General features: G+C 35.4%; 4 protein-coding genes across 4 annotated transcripts; all 4 read left to right on the top strand.

Annotated features, from left to right (window-relative positions):
* Positions 1-603: 603 nt before the first annotated feature.
* Positions 604-3258, top strand: LOC123898995 (pentatricopeptide repeat-containing protein At4g16390, chloroplastic-like). Its single transcript, XM_045950051.1, has one exon. The coding sequence runs from the start codon at positions 798-800 to the stop codon at positions 2835-2837; it is 2040 nt and encodes a 679-aa protein (XP_045806007.1). The 5' UTR covers positions 604-797; the 3' UTR covers positions 2838-3258.
* A 1970-nt stretch (positions 3259-5228) lies between these two features.
* Positions 5229-7271, top strand: LOC123896272 (pentatricopeptide repeat-containing protein At4g16390, chloroplastic-like). The gene has a single exon (XM_045946683.1). It carries the CDS (start codon positions 5229-5231, stop codon positions 7269-7271), a length of 2043 nt encoding a protein of 680 aa, XP_045802639.1.
* A 1328-nt stretch (positions 7272-8599) lies between these two features.
* Positions 8600-9211, top strand: LOC123896273 (F-box protein SKIP23-like). Its single transcript, XM_045946684.1, has one exon. It carries the CDS (start codon positions 8600-8602, stop codon positions 9209-9211), a length of 612 nt encoding a protein of 203 aa, XP_045802640.1.
* A 95-nt stretch (positions 9212-9306) lies between these two features.
* On the top strand, positions 9307-13526 carry LOC123899183. Its single transcript, XM_045950255.1, has one exon. The coding sequence runs from the start codon at positions 9707-9709 to the stop codon at positions 13442-13444; it is 3738 nt and encodes a 1245-aa protein (XP_045806211.1). The 5' UTR covers positions 9307-9706; the 3' UTR covers positions 13445-13526.
* Positions 13527-17390: the final 3864 nt, after the last annotated feature.

The raw sequence follows: 17390 nt of genomic DNA on the forward strand, positions 1-17390 counted from the left end.
GCTTTGAAGTTGTAACTCGAAAGCAGATTTTTTGCAGAATTTTGGGGGCATACCTTCACTAAAACGGTAATTAATCTCTCTTTGTAACTCCAAATTCAGTGGGGTTTGATTATGTGGAAAGATAACTCGATTACGGTCATTTCGGTAGAAGTTTGGTGAATTATGGATCCAAATTGAGTTGTATGCGAAGCTTTGAAGTTGTGACTCGAAAGCAAATTTTTTGCAGAATTTTGGGGGACATACCTTCACTAAAACGGTAATTAATCTCTCTTTGTAACTCCAAATTCAGTGGGGTTTGATTATGTGGAAAGATAACTCGATTACGGTCATTTCGGTATCCTTTTGGTAAATTATTGATCAAAATTGAGTTGTGTGCGAAGCTTTAAAGTTGTGACTCGAAAGCAGAATTTTAGGGGGGGCAAAATCTAACAAATTATAAAACAGGGGGGTAAAAGTCCGCGTTTTAAAACAGGGGGGGTAAAATTCCGATTTAATCAAAACAGGGGGGCAAAACTGCATTTAAGCCAAAAAATAAAGTAAATGATAAAGCTGATGTTAGAAAGATAAGTTTTTATGTTTTTAATATATTAAATGCACAAGTTTAAGATAAAATTTCAACATTAGTATGTTTAATTATTGCTCGTTTAACATTTTCCATAATTTAATTGTTAAGTAGAAGAGAGTCAAAAATTTGATGATGAATGATGATACACTCTTGAAAACAAGTTCAAACTTATGAAAATTCAACTACATTCAGATTTCAAATGCCAACACAAACAATAATCTAGCTAACAAACATGTCTTCACTCTCCAATATTCCTCTTTTTCATTCAATTTCAATCCTTTTTCCTTCTTCTTCTTTCAACCCTAATTTCAAATTCAAAACTTTTTCCCACCTCAACCAAGCTTCTTCACACAACCCAGTTACAAATTCTTCATCTTTATCAAAAACCAAAACTTGGGTCAATCCCAATAGTTACAAATCCAAACCCTCTAATTCTAAGAACAGTTTTCTCCTTAAACTTGCAGAGTCATTGGACTCATGTGATCCAACTCAACAACAAGTTTCTGCAATTCTAAACGGTTTTGGAAACAATGGCGTTACAGAACGAGATGCAGTGTTCATTCTTGATAAGATGATGAACCCCAGAACTGCACCCTTTGTTCTTAGATACCTTAGGGATAGGATTCAACATGTTAGAGGTAATGGGGTGGTTATTTACAATGTGACATTGAAAGTGTTTAGGAAATGTAAGGATTTTGAAGGTGCACAGAAGGTGTTTGATGATATGCTTCAAAGAGGGGTAAAACCTGATAATATTACATTTACTACTATGATTAATTGTGCTAGGATGTCTGCTTTGTCGAATAAGGCTGTTGAGTGGTTTGAGAAGATGCCGGGTTTTGGGTGTGAACCTGATGCAATCACATGCTCGGCTATGGTGTGTGCTTATGCGCGTACGAATCATGTTGATATGGCTCAGCGTTTATATGATCGTGCAAAAACGGAGATATGGCCTATTGATGTAGTGACATTCTCAGCGTTGATTAAGATGTATGACTTGGTCGGAAACTATGATGGATGCTTGAATATGTACTTAGAAATGATGGGTCTTGGTGTGAAGCCTAATTTGATAACGTATAATATTTTGTTGGCTGCTATAATGAGAGGCAAGAGGCATTGGCAAGCCAAGACTATATATCAAGAGATGAAAAGTAGTGGGGTTTCGCCGGATTTTATAACTTATTCAACTCTTTTGCGAGTATATACTAGAGCACAATTAGGTGAAGATGCTCTTGGTGTTTATAAGGAAATGAAGGGGAAAGGAATGGAAGTGGGTATAGATCTCTATAATGTGCTTTTAGCTATGTGTGCTGATGTTGGCTTTAATGACGAAGCTCTGGAGATTTTTGAAGACATGAAAAGTTCTGGGACTTGCCAGCCTGACAGTTGGTCTTTTTCAGCCTTGATTAATATATATTCCAACTCTGGGAAAGTTTCTGAAGCGGAAGGGATATTGGATGAAATGATCAAATCTGGATTTGAACCTAATATTTTTCATATGGCATCACTTGTTCAGTGCTATGGAAAAGCTAAGCGAATTGATGATATCGTGAAGGTATTTAATCGATTCCCGAATTTTGGCATCATTCCAGATGATCGCTTCTGCGGTTGTTTGGTGAATGTTATGACACAAACACCAAAGGAAGAGCTCAGCAAACTAATAGATTGTCTTGAGAAGGCGAACACAAAGCTTGGGGCTGTGGTAAGATATTTGGTGGAAGAGCAGCATGGTGATAGAGATTTCAAAAAAGAAGCATCAAAACTTTTAAATTCAATTGATGCTGAAGCAAAAAGGCCCATGTGTAATTGTCTGATTGATCTTTGTGTCAATCTGAATCTACCTGACAGAGCACATGACCTTCTCGACATAGGCTTGGCACTCGAAATATATAAGAATATCCAATCAAGATCTCAATCACAGTGGTCTTTGCACCTAAAGAATCTATCGATTGGAGCTGCTATGACTGCATTACATGTTTGGATAAATGACTTATCTAAGGCTTTGGAATCAGGGAAGAAGTTTCCACCACTACTTGGAATTAATACTGGTCGAGGAAAACTCAAGAATTCACGCAAAGGTATAGCTAGTGTATTTGAATCACATTTGAAGGAACTCAATGCTCCGTTCCCTGAAATTCCAAATGAAGATGGCTGGTTTTTGGTTACAAGGAAAGCAGCCAGACCATGGCTGGAGTCGAGGAATTCAACCAAATCCGCTGCTGCTTTGGACTTGTTGGTTGAAAGGGCTCCATCAATGGCCCTTCCCTATTGAAAATGTGGTACAGAATGATGTGTTGTCTTGCACAGTTTTGTTGAAGGTGTTCTTACACAGTTTTGTTGAGTTCTGATTCTAAATCCGAAATTTTGCTCCATTAGAGGAAGGAAGGAAGAGGACCTTGAGAAGATTAATAACTTGTGAGGTTTCCATATGTGAGCTTCATTTCAAAAATTCCTTCAGTACCAAGATAACCTTCAATGTCTGACTTAGATTTATTTGTTGTTGTATTATATTTATGCAATTTTAAGAATTACTTTATTTTCCTTCCTTCTCTTACAAATACTTGAAATCTTTGATACCTATAGTTTGTTGGAAGCAGAATTGAATGCATTTGGTAGTTGTTGTAAGACTTCAGGGTTGAAGGAGCAACAAGTATATGAGTATATCAAAATGTTTTCCAAAGTTATGGACACAATGAGTTTTTTTGGAGAGCCAATATGAACAATTATTCGTGAATATACATAATGTGTTTTTTTGTCATATTCTTTCATTTTTCTTCCTTGTATATGAAGTTCTTTTCATCCTCGAAGTTCAATAAAATCAAATTGTCCAACTTCTTATTGTATGTAGCACATAGTGATTTGCAAGTTTAAAATTGAGCAGGTAAACAAATGAGCAAATGTTAATAAGAGCTTGGATGATAGAATTTGTTCAGTGTTACTGATTAAGTGATATGACAAACATAAATAACATTCGGTCAACTCCGTCTATCTCCCTCTTCTTTGAGTCTCAATGGTTTTATGCTATTGAGTAAGTCTTGGGTTAGTTTAGCGCCATTTAAAGTTATTGTGTTTGCTTGGCAAATGCCATTTGTCGTAAAAAAATTAGTTGGTTAGGGGTGTCTAAGCCGTTATCTGGAAACCTTTTCATATAGCTCGAGAGTTGTTTTTTCTTCAAAAATAAAAACTTGGTGAAGGAGTTGTTGATTTGACATCTAGTGTTGTGGTAAATTTGAAAGGCGCGGAATACTCTAGTGTTCTTGGGTATCCGTATGATGGTGGAAGAGGTGGTAGATTCTATCCAAAGGACTTCTTGGCAATGACTCTTGTCAAAAAAACAAGTATCACCTTGTTTACTTTATGAATGAATTCTAAACCCTTTAGATTATGTGTAGATAGAGGTGATTTGTTTTTCCCTTTAGTTTCCTTATTTTTTTTGGTTTATGGTTGTAGTACCTTACTACCTTTGGTACTAGGTTCCTCATCATCAATATATATTTTTCCATTAAAAATAAATAAATAAATAAATAACAGCATAGTAGTGAATATCAATCTGGAAGGTGTAAAATTTGTTTTGCCAACCTTGTTTGAAATTGGGGAACTTGTACTGCATAGTAGTGAATCTCATTAGAAGTTGAATTTTCAGGTTAATAGAGGAAGATATTACTTGTGTGACAATTTACTGGTACTGCCAGTGGGGTTCTGGCTCATTTGTCCAGTTTAGCATGCACACAATCTTGGAGGAGATAATACTACTCTTCCCATTGCACATATCTTCTTCTGTGGTGTTGCATGAAATGTTCAAAAAGGAGAGGATACCCCAAAGAATGGGGGAGGAGAGAAGGTAGAGAAAAACTATGTTTAAGAGAGTCACTTATATTTCCTCAAAAAGAGTCATGTAGCATTTTGGTGTTCAAGATAAATAATGTACTTTTTTATGCTTCTGCAAGCCCCTTTAAGACAAATTAACGAGTTAATTTTAAAAGCGATTGTGAATCTATGCTCAACGTTATCGCTATATGTTAACGAACTAGAACCCTCTTAAATAGGTTTTTTTTTTTTTTTTTTAAACCAGATATCTCTGCACGCAATTGTATAGACTAATCTTTCGAACTTTGTAGAACTCAAATGGATGGCAAAGTCTCCCAAAGAGTTTTAACACGGTTGCATGCCCAAACCAGAATCAAATCCATGACCTTAGTTAACATGAAAGAAATCTGAGTCATCTCATCTAAATGCTCTTTTATAATATAGATCTTTTATTTCATAGTTACAATCTAATTTATATTAGAAGATAATATTAGAAGATACAGTAAGTTAATAGAGTCACTTATATTCTTGCAATAACGTCAATAATTTCATTCCAACCTCACTATTTTTATTCTCCATGAAATGAACTGATATTTTTAAAAAAATAAAATCACAGGGTCAATGTGCAATTTAAATGTAATTGACCCACATAAGTGCTCAAATGAGGAAGGAATAGATAATGGCCAAAATGTTATCCAAATTTCACACATAGAAAATACTCAAATTGAAGGAAATGTACTTGACCCATCAATTTTCCACCATCTTTTCTTCTTTCTACCCCCCAAACAAATTCCATTTCAGTTCAGTGTTGCTCTGTTGCAATTGCAACATAGAGTGAGTGAGTGAGAGAGGGAAAATGGCTCAACCTTACCCTCTCTGTTCTTTCAACAATTCTTTCATCAATCCCAAATTTCCCAACTTCAATTATACATCCAATAAATTCAAAACTTTCTTCTCTTACCAACCTCACAATTCTCTTCATGATGAAAATCTCAACAACCCAGATGCAAAAATCTCATCTTTATCCAAACCTAAAATCTGGGTCAATCCCAAAACCCTCAAATCCAACCGAATTTGGAATAAACCCCAAACAGCAATTTCATCTCTTGAATCATGTGATCCTAATGAGCAACAAGTATATGAAATCTTGAGTGGTTTAGGAGGCAATGTTACACAAAGTGATGCAGAACACATTCTCCACAACATATCCAACCCAGAAACTGCAATTCTTGCTCTTAAATACTTCCAGCAGAAGATTGCACCTGAAAATCATGTTATTCTCTACAATGTGGTGTTTAAGTTGTTTAGGGAAGTTAACGATTTTGAAAGAGCAGAGAAGCTGTTTGATGAAATGCTTCAAAGAGGCAACAAGCCGAATATCGTTACGTTTTCAAATTTAATTAGATGTGCTTCTGTTAGTTCTTTGCTACATAAGGCTGTGGAGTTGTTTGAGAGGATGCCGTCTTTTGGGTGTGAACCTGATTATAATGTGTCCTCGTCAATGATTTATGTTTATGCTCGCATGAGTAATGTTGATATGGCGTTGAAATTATATGATAATGCGAAAAATCAGAAATGGTTTATTAGGCCAGTGGCACTTTCTGCTTTGATTAAGATGTATGGAATACTAGGAAATTCTGATGGATGTTTAAGTGTATATAATGATATGAAGGTTCTTGGTGTTAGGCCTAACGTGATATTGTATAATGCTCTGTTGTTTGCAATGGGGAAATCTAAAAGGGCAAATGATGCCAAGGGTGTGTATGAGGAGATGAGAAAAAATGGATTTGAACCGAATTGGGCAACCTATGCAGCTCTTTTGGAAGCATATTCCAAGGGGCGACTTAGTAAAGAAGCTTTGAGTGTGTATAAGGAAATGAAGAAAAAGGGAATGACTATCAATAAATTTCTATATAGCATGCTTCTTGACATGTGTGCTGATGTTGGCTATATAGATGAAGCTGTTGAGATGTTTGATGATATGAAGCGTTCCGGGACTTGCCAGCCTGACAATTTCATATACTCATCACTGATTAACATGTATGCATGCAATGGGAAGGTTTTGGAGGCGGAATCAATGTTGAATGAAATGACCAGATGTGGATTGGAGCCTAATATTTTTGTTCTCACAATTTTTGTTCACTGCTATGGAAAAGCCAAACGAACTGATGATGTTGTGAACATATTTAATCAAATTTGGGATACCGGCATCACTCCCGACGATCGACTGTGCGATTGTCTTTTGTATGTCATGACCGAAATACCAAAAGAAGAGTTTGGTAAGATAACAAATTGCATTGAGAAGGCTAACCCAAAGCTTGGTTATATTGTGACATATCTGACGGAGGAGAAGGAAGATGATGGATATTTTATGAAGGAAACATCAGAACTTTTAAGTTCAGCTGATGAACATGTAAAGAAGACCTTCTGCAATAGTCTAATTGATATATGTTACAACCTAGGCATGGAAGACAGAGCTCGTGACCTTCTTGGTTTGGGATTGACACTTAAGATATATAGCGATATACAATCGAGATCTGAAACTCAGTGGTGTCTGAACCTAAAAAAACTCTCAGTTGGAGCTGCTATGACTGCCTTACATGTTTGGATAGATGACTTGTCTAAGGCTTTTAAATCAGGTGAAGAGCTTCCAAAAGTACTTGCAATTTGTACTGTCCCTTGGAGACGCAACGATTCGGATAAAGACTTGGCTACTGTATTTGAATCATATCTAAAGGAACTTGATTCTCCTTTCCATAAGTCTACCAATATGACTGGCTGGTTTTTTACGACAAGCCAAGAAGCCAAATCATGGCTGCAGTCTAGAGGCTCAACCGAAACAGTTGCTGATTTGAACTCCACAGTTTTAGATGTTCCTGCTGAGGCTCTTCCCCACTGATAGAGTTGTTAACTTGTTATAGGTTAGCCATGTGCTAGTTAAATGCATTTTTCTTTACCTTGTAATTTTTGTATTAGATTCAAAAATAATATTTGTATTATTTTGGATGTGTTGAATTGTGAATGAAAGCCTGATACTGGTATATTTTCTTAAACCATACTAATAATATTCTTTCATCTTTAAAAAAGTTGGTCAGATTATTGTTTTTGGTGAATAAAAAGTTGGTCACATTGTTAATTATTAGAGTTAACTTCATAACTAAGTTGGTAGGGACCGAAGTTCAAATTTGGTGAGGTATGGGTAGAGTATATACTACTCGTCTCCATATCACCTTTTATCCGTTTATCTAAAAATCAAACCAAACTAAACTGTTACACCCCTGCCCATGTTTTATGTGTGTTGTTTCCATTCGCACCTATAACGTTGTCTTTTTTAAGGAGACGCCCTAGGTGTAGAAAATTGTGGATTTGAATCCACAATTTAACATATCAATGACTGTAGTATTTTACTATCTGAAATATACTTACAACATTGTTAAACAAAACAAAATGTAACTAATTTTTAAACTGGGATCTAGTCTTTCAAAATCTAGGTACTCATGGTACTTATTAGGTACTACCATTGGAGCAATACCCATTTGAGTACCTAATAGGTACTAGTTCTATAATAAGCATTAGTACCTATTTTGTTTTCGTGGGTCCCATTTATAATGATGTATAGTTATTGGTGAGATGTGTTATTGGTAGGGCCTATTTAGAACTTTTCAAAAGATGTTGGGTTGGAGGGATTGAGTACTTATTAAGTACTATTATTAAAAAATTATAAATGAGTGATGTGTAGACGTGAGGCCAGTTAAGTACTCAAAAATGAGTATCTTCATTGTGGATGCTCTAAATATAAGGGTAGTATTGTACTAGCTACTATTGCTTATAGCAGAAGCTGGTTACTGAGACAGACAGAGGGAAAATGCAACGTTGACACTTGCTATATCTACTAGAATTTATACAGCTTAGGGCGTGTCTTCGTGATGCGCAGGGGAGATTCGTACAAGCCTGCACGAAAAGTTTCGATGGTAAACCAGAAGTTGCAGAGACTGAAGCAGTGGGGTTATTGGAAGCAATGCAGTGGATTCAAAACCCTCATATGCCAATGGTCCATATTGAAACCGTCTGCTTACAAAGGGTATGTGTTTTCAATGGGCGGTTTCAATATGGACCAAAACACATATGCCAATGGTCCATATTGAAACCACCCATTGAAAACACATAGAATTTGGCAACTTTCATAATCTTGAAACCCTCTGCTTATATTGAAACCCTCATATGCCAATGGTCCATATTGCAACCGGCAGTGAATTTGTTCTGATAGCATGTGTTTTCAAAGTTGCCAAACCTTACACCGACGTATGTGTTTTCAATGGGCGGCTCATTGCAGTTGACAGTACTGGTCGGACTGTTGCAGTTGGACCGGATTTAGGTTTGGATTTAGTGGCGGAGGCTGTGTTTGGGGGAGATACAAAAATATTGGTAGAGAGTGATGGTGAGTTGTTGCTGGTTGATAAGTATTTGAAACCTTGTATGAATGGTACTGTGTCTTTTGAGGGTCAAGGAGTGTACGAGGTTAGAATGATAGAGAGTGCAGCAAGACTTGTTGTGTTTAGACTTGATGAGAAGGAGAAGAAGTGGGTTGAATTGACAAATTTGGGGGATAGGGTTTTGTTTTTGGGTGAAGAATGTGCTTTTTCACTTTCTGCTTCGGATTTGGGTATGGAAAATGGGAATTGTGTGATATTCATTGACCATGTTCATCACATTTATCGTTCAACTGAGCTTGGGATCAGTGTTTTTTGCTTGGATAAATGTCAGATTTCGCCTTTGTCTGATTTTCCTTGTTGTTCTAAGCTGTTTTGGCCGCCTCCTCAATGGGTCGGGTTGTGTTGACCACACAAAATATGTATCTTGGATCGAAAGGTTTGTGATTTGAAACTTGCCTAGATATAATCAACACTTATTGGTTTTATTTTCTTAATGAATTAACACTTATTGCTGGTTAGTTAGTACTGCTGAATTGTTGTGGAAATTATCAACACTTATGTTAATGTACACATCAGCTTTGTTTCCGTTGCTAGATTTTGGATAAATTTTTCAACATGAACTTGTAGAAAAACAAATGTTGAAATGTTCTTACAATGTCTTTTGGTCTTTTAAATGATTACTTTTTGTACAAATTGAAAGTGTCTTGTCTAATTTGTTCATAAGCAGCTTTAAACTTATGAGAGTTTTTTCATTAGGAACTAAATGCTTAACTCATTTGACAAGTTCCTAACCCAAACGGAGCCATACTACTTATAAGTAAGCTAAGAAAACCCACGAAGTACTCAATTTGTTACTCACAAACTGCAGTATCCAAATGTTAACCAAATTTCACAAGTAGAAATGCACTTGACCTATCAATTTTCCACCATTTTCTCTTCTTCTTATTCTTTCATCAATCCCAAACTTCCAAATTTGAATCATAAATCCCATAAATTCAAAACTTTCTTCTCTTACAAATCTCCCAATTCTCTTCATCATGCAAATCTCAACGACCCAGATGCAAAAATCTCATCTTTATCCAAAACCCTCAAATCCAAAATTGAGGCCGAGAATATTTTCCACAACATATCCGACCCAGAAACTGCAATTCTTGCTCTTAAAAACTTACCGGACAATATTCAACCGGAAAATCGTCTTTTTTTGTACAACACAGTGTTTAAGTTGTTTGGGGAAAACAAAGTTTTTGAAAAAGCAGAGAAGCTGTTTGATGAAATGCTTCAAAGAGGTATCAAGCCGAATACACTTACATTTTCAAATTTAATTAGAAGTGCTGCTCTTTGTTCTTTGCCACATAAGGCTGTGGAGTTTTTTGAAAAGATGCCGTCTTTTGGGTGTGAACCGGATTATAATGTGATCTCGTCCATGATTTATGCCTATGCTTATGCGGGTAATGTTGATATGGCTTTGAAATTATATGATAGTGCGAAAAATGAGAAATTGCCTATATGGACTATAGCATTTTCTGCTTTGATTAAGATGTATAGGGTATTACGAAACTATGATGGGTGTTTAAGTGTATATGATGATATGAAGGTTCTTGGTATTAAGCCTAACGAGATAGTGTACAATACTTTGTTGGCTGCAATGGGGAAAGCTAAGAGGGCAAGAGATGCCAAGGGTATATACCAGGATATGAGAAAAGATGGATTTGAACCGAATTGGATAACTTATTCAGCTCTTTTGGAAGCTTATGCCAGAGGGCGGTATATTAATGACGCTTTGATTGTGTATAAGGAAATGAAGGAAAAGAGAATGACTCTGAATCAATTTCTATATAGCATGCTGCTTGACATGTGTGCTGATGTTGGCTATATAGATGACGCTGTTGAAATATTTGAAGAAATGAAGCATTCCGGGACTTGCCAGCCTGACAGTTTCATATACTCATCCTTGATTAACATGTATGCGTGCAATGGAAACATTTTGCAGGCGGAAGCAATGTTGAACGAAATGATCAGCTGTGGAGTTGAGCCTAATATTTTTGTTCTCACAAGTTTTGTTCATTGCTATGGAAAAGCCAAACGAACTGATGATGTTGTGAAGATATTTAATCAATTCTGGGATATGGGCATCACTCCCGACGATCGATTGTGCGGTTGTCTATTGTATGTCATGACCCAAATACCAAAAGAAGAGCTTGGTAAGATAACAAATTGCATTGAGAAGGCTAACCCAAAGCTTGGTTATATTGTGACATATTTGACGGAAGAGAAGGAAGATGATAGATATTTTATGAAGGAAGTATCAGAACTTTTAAGTGCAGCTGATGAATATGTAAAGAAGTCCATGTGCAATAGTCTAATTGATATTTGTTATAACCTAGGCATGGAAGACAGAGCTCGCGACCTTCTCGGCTTGGGATTGTGGCTTGAGATATACAACAATATACAGTCGAGATCTGAAACTCAGTGGTGTTTGAACCTAAAACCATTCTCTGTTGGAGCTGCTATTACTGCCTTACATGTTTGGTTAGATGACTTGTCTAAGGCTTTCGAATCGGGTGAAGAGCTTCCACAAGTACTTGGAATTTGTTGGAGATACAATCCTTCAGATAAGGACTTGGCTATTGTATTTGAATCATATCTAAAGGAACTTAATTCTCCTTTCTATAAGGATGCTGATAGGACTGGCTGGTTTTATACTACAAGCAGAGAAGCCAAGTCATGGCTGCACTCTAGAGGTTTAAATGAAACAGTTGCTGATTTGAACCCCACGGTTTTAGATGTTCCCATTAATCTCTCTTCTTTTCATAACCCTATCCCTCAACCTCTTGTTACTCTGCAACATGTGCAACTGGAGTACCCGGATGCAAAGTCTTCGCCTATTGAGAATCAAGTTTATGAAATCCTGAAGGGTTTTGGAGACAATATAACGGAACATGATGCTGGGTTTATTCTTAATAATATGTCGAACCTTGATAATGCAATGCTTGTTTTTGAGTACTTTGTGCAGAAGGTTCAACCGGTTAAGCAGGTTATTCTTTACAATGTGATGTTGAAACTGTTCAGGGAAAGTAGGGAATTTGAAAAAGCAGAGAAATTGTTTTATGAAATGCTTCAATCAAAGGTCAAGCCTGATATCATTACGTTTTCAACGATGATTAGCTGTGCTGGATGGTGTGCTAAGCATCATAAGGCTGTGGAGTGGTTTGAGATGATGCCTTCATTTAAATGTGAACCTGATGATAAATTGGTGTCGTTTATGATTTCTTCTTCTGCAAGCATTGGTAATGTTGCCATGGCTTCAAGACTATATCGTTGTGCAATTGAGAAGAAATGGAAAATTGATAAGGTAGCGTTCTCGGCATTGATTAAGATGTATGGGAAGTCAGGAGATTATGCTAGATGCTTAAGAGTTTACAGTGATATGAAGGTTTTTGGTGTTAAGCCTAACATCGCAACATACAACAATCTGTTCCTTCTCATGGGAACAGGCAAGAGGGCACATAAAGCCAAGGCTATATATGAGGAGATGATAAACAATGGAATTTCACCGAATCAGTCAACCTATGAAACTGTCTTGCAAACCTATTGTAGAGCAATGTATAAAGTAGATGCCATGATTGTGTATAAGGAAATGAAAGAAAACGGAATGGATATCGGCAGAGTTCTATATAACATGCTTCTTCACATGTGTCTTGATGTTGGTTATGCAGATGAAGCTGTTGAAATATTTACGGATATGATGAAATCTGGAACTTGCCGTCCAGACAGTGTTGCATACACATCCTTGATTATCATGTACTCCCGCACTGGAAAAGTTTCTGAGGCAGAAGCCATTTTGAATGAAATGATGAACTGTGGATTTGAGCCTAATGTTTTAGTTCTGACATCTCTTGCTGATTGCTATGGAAAAGCAAAACAAACCGATGATGTTGTGAGGATATTTGGTCAACTTTTGGATTTTGGACTTAGACCTGATGATCGCTTTATAGGTTGTCTTGTGCATGTTATGTTACAAATACCGAAACAAGAACATGGTAAAATCATAGGTTGCATTGAGAAGGCCAAACCAAAGCTTGGTTTTGTGGTTAGATACTTGATGGAAGAGAGGGATGGTGATGGAATTTTTTTGAAGGATGCATCAGAACTTTTTCATTCAATTGATGACTATGCTTTAAAGAAGTCTTTGTGCAACAGTCTAATTGCTCTTTGTGTCAACTTGGAAGTTCTGGATAGAGCTCGCGACCTATTCAACCTGGGACTTACTCTTGAGTTTTATACCAATGTGCAGAGAAAATCTCCAACTACGTGGTCTTTGCGTTTAAAGCGTCTCTCAATTGGAACTAGTCTAATAGCATTACAAGTTTGGATAGATGACCTGTCTAAGGCTTTGGAATCAGGGGAGGAGCTTCCACCAGTACTTGAAATTTCTACCGGGAAAAACATGTCTAAACTTAGTGTAGTTGAATCATATCTGAAGGAATACAATGCTTCATTCCAAGCCTTTCAAAAAAATAATAATGAGACTGGTTTTTTTGCAACTAATGAATTAGCCAAGTCATGGTTGCAGTCTAGAGTTTTAGATGTTCCAGCCATTGTTATAGAATCTCGACCCAATGATCCGGATCTTGTGTAGAATTCCGAACAAATCAAAATTGCGTGAAATCGTGATTCTAGACGATTCTAAACGATCCTGGTTAAAATTCTTGATGATTCTATTTTGCTTCCTTCTTTGTTTTATGTTTTAGATTTGATACTTTGAGTAGTTTATGTTTAAGATTATGCAACAGTTTTAGCTTTTGCAGAAATTGCAGTAACATAGACAAATATATGTCATTGTATAATCAAATATACACTTAGGTCAGTCACAAATGGACAATATTTAACTCATGAATATCATTGTAGAAGTATAATAAAATGGAAAAGATGAAAATGTTTTATACTCCACTATTATCAAACTCAGTAAGAGATTTTTATCTTTTTTATTTTTCGAAAGAAAGGGAAAATTTTATTTGAAGAGAGATTGACACATAGAAATTTCTTTTTTATTTTCTAAAAAATTGATCGCGAGACACATTTGGTGGAATAATTTATCATCAATTTTGCGCGCCTATCTTGGGAGAACTCATTATGAAGTCAATCTTAACTCTGGTTTCGTTTGGATTAACTTATTTTTAAGCTTATGCAAAATAACTTATACAAATAAATAAGATTTTTTTTTGTAAGAATAAATAAGATTTTACGTTAATTTATAAGTTTCAACTAACAAAAACTGTATTTTTATAAGCTATTTTTCATAAACTATCTTGAGAAATTTATAATAATACATAAAAATTTATTTATTTGCATAAGTTGTTATATAAGTTAAAAAATAAGTTAATTCAGTGGTGATTATTTATTATTTTGAATGAGTTTATCTTGAACAATTGAGTATAGCAAGTGAATTAAATGCAAAATAATTTTTTTTTGGCTACAAATATAAAATACTCCCTAGGATGTTGAGCTAAAGCCTTACATAGACAAATTATTCAAAAAAAAATTCATATGAAATAAAATTTCAATCTAGCAGTAAAATTTGTAAAATTAAAATTTATTATAGCGGTGCACCGTGCACCACTTGATCGACTCATTCATGTTAGTCTTCACCTATACAAAATTCAATTTTCTCTTCATGATGAAAATATCAACCACCCAGATGGAAAAATCTCATCTTTATCCAAACCTAAAATCCGGGTCAATCCCAAAACCCTCAAATCCAAACGAATTTTGATTAAACCCCACAAAGCCAATTCATTTCTTAACCCATGTGATCCCAATAAGCGGATGTGGTTATGGTGCATAAGCCCAAACTTATGCACCATGCATAAACTTACTTCCTACACCCACTATATTTTCTTCCTAGACCAAAAGTCAATCAAAGGTCAGCCCAAGCCTAAAATTAGGCAATCCATTACTCGCGCGCCCCCCATATACTACCCCATTACTTGCGCCCCCCCTTTTGCTTAGCACACCCCCAATTTTTTTCCTTTTTCTCCTAGATTTCTTGTGAGCCCCCCAATTTTTTTTCCTCCCCTAGATTTCTAGCGCGCCCCCAATTTTTTTCCCTCCTCCAAACTTCTAGCGCGCCCCCCGTTTCTAATTAAATAATAACTTTTGTTCATTTGAAGTATATATTATAAAAATCCATTTTTAATTAATTTTCGTCATACACCCCCTCGAAGCCCAACATAATAACGAATGGTTCATGTATATATAAAGCATACTTGTCAAACATACAATTTAATTTTAAGTTTTATCAATCATAATCACAATATAAATAAAATTTCATACATTAATTACATATATATATATATATATATATATATATATATATATATATATATATATATATATATATATATATATATATATATATATATATATCGATTTTTCTTTACAATAAAGAAATGATCGAATCCAATATCTCATGCATACTATCCAAATTTTTTTCAACTAAACTAACCCTAATTGCTTTATATGATTTTTTGCTTTATGTAGCATGGTTTTGTAAAATGGTTATGTGATGTTTTACTTAATAACAATGGTTCTTGACTTCTTGGCACTAATGTCCATATGAAACCATTTAACCAAAATAATGGTTTCAGTGTATAACGCTATGAAACCATTTAACTAGACTAATGGTTTCAGTGTATAACATCTTGAAACCAAATAACAAGACTAATGGTTTCAGTGTATAACGCTATGAAACCATTTAACTAGAATAATGGTTTCAGTGTATAACAGTATGAAACCATTTAACTAGACAAATGGTTTCAGTGTATAACATCTTGAAACCAATTAAAAGGACTAATGATTTTAATGTATAACATCTTGGCACTAATGTTCATATAAAACCATTTAACTATAATAATGGTTTCAGTGTATAACAGTATCAAACCATTTAACTAGACAAATGGTTTCAGTGTATAACATTTTGAAACCAATTAACAAGACTAATGGTTTCAGTGTATAACATCTTGACACTAATGCTCATATAAAACCATTTAACTATAATAATGGTTTTGGTGTATAACGCCATGAAACCATTTAACTAGACTAATGGTTTCAGTGTATGAAACCATTTTTGCTGTGGAGTGGTTTCAAAGAGTTGTTCTCCAAAAACATATTTAACCCTTAATAAAAATTGTGAAATAAATTTAAATTTTTAAGACGATATAAAACCGAAGAGAGTGAGGTATCCCCAACCGTTCCAAATAATTCAAAATACCCTAAATAAAATTTTGGGAAAATGTTATTAATATCTTATATTTATAAAAGCATATTTACCTCATTTAATTAACTAAAAATAGTTCCGGGTCTCAGAAAAATACCAAACTGGTCCCAAAATTCTCAGAAAATTATTTACTATTTTTATGTAAAAAAAAAAAATTGGAGTCTCCTTGGCATCGCACGCGCCCCCACGCGTCGCAGTGAGAGTGGGCGTGGACGCGCGTCACTGTTCATCATCTTCCTCACCCATTTTCTGCAGAAACGGGTCACGACGACCCGGTTTGTTCTCCCTCAATAATCAACGAAACTCGACGTTCTTTATACCGTTTTGATCGTCGTTCGATTTTTATGAATGTTTCCGGTATTAATTTTCGAAATCGGTGATCGAATCGCATGTAAAATGTGGCCGAAATTGAGCAAGCAAAAATATAAAGTTCTTTAGTTATGATTATTACATGTGTAAAATCATCTGATGACTGTGAATAACTTATGCACCATACATAAGAAAAGACTTATGCATATTAACTATTGTCCCCAATAAGCAACAAGTTTCTGAAATCTAGAATTGTTTAGGAGACAATGTTACTTCAAGGACAAGATTGAATCGGAAAGACATGTTATTCTCTACAATGTGGTGTTTAATTTGTTTAGGAAAATTAAGGATTTTGAAAGAGCAGAGAAGCTGTTTGATGAAATGCTTCAAAGAGGCATCAAGCCGAATATCCTTACGTTTTCAAATTTAATTATATGTGCTTCTGTTTGTTCTTTGCTACATAAGGCTGTAGAGTTGTTTGAGAGGATGCCGTCTTTTGGGTGTGAACCGGATTATAAAATGTCCTCGCAAATGATTTATGTTTATGCTCGCGCTGGTAATGTTGATATGGCTTAGTGCCAAAAATGAGAAATGGCTTATTTGGACAATGGCATTTTCTGCTTTGATTAAGATGTATGGGATGATAGGAAACTATGATGGGTGTTTAAGTGTTTATAATGATATGAAGGTTCTTGGTGTTAGGCCTAACATGGTATTGTATAATGCTTTGTCTGTTGCATGCAATGGGGAGAGCTAAGCTAAGAGGGCAAGAGATGCCAAGGGTAGTGTGTATGAGGGAGGAGATGAGAAAAAATGGATTTGAGTTGAGTGTGTATAAGGAAATGAAGGAAAAGGGAATATGACTATGAATAAGAATAGGGTTGAGCGACATGACAAATTGAATCCATTTATCAATCGGTGAAATTTTGAATTATTCGGTACATGTATCGATGAAAATGTTTGAATTCAAGCATTAACTAGAATTTCGACCCGTGCGTCG

The sequence above is a fragment of the Trifolium pratense genome, linkage group LG7 (assembly GCF_020283565.1).
Source record: "Trifolium pratense cultivar HEN17-A07 linkage group LG7, ARS_RC_1.1, whole genome shotgun sequence".
Taxonomy (NCBI): Eukaryota; Viridiplantae; Streptophyta; class Magnoliopsida; order Fabales; family Fabaceae; genus Trifolium; species Trifolium pratense.

Excerpts from the sequence above, each read along its gene's own strand:
- LOC123898995 (XM_045950051.1), top strand. The coding sequence starts at position 798 with ATGTCTTCACTCTCCAATATTCCTCTTTTTCATTCAATTTCAATCCTT.
- LOC123896272 (XM_045946683.1), top strand. The coding sequence starts at position 5,229 with ATGGCTCAACCTTACCCTCTCTGTTCTTTCAACAATTCTTTCATCAAT.
- LOC123896273 (XM_045946684.1), top strand. The coding sequence starts at position 8,600 with ATGGTCCATATTGCAACCGGCAGTGAATTTGTTCTGATAGCATGTGTT.
- LOC123899183 (XM_045950255.1), top strand. The coding sequence starts at position 9,707 with ATGCACTTGACCTATCAATTTTCCACCATTTTCTCTTCTTCTTATTCT.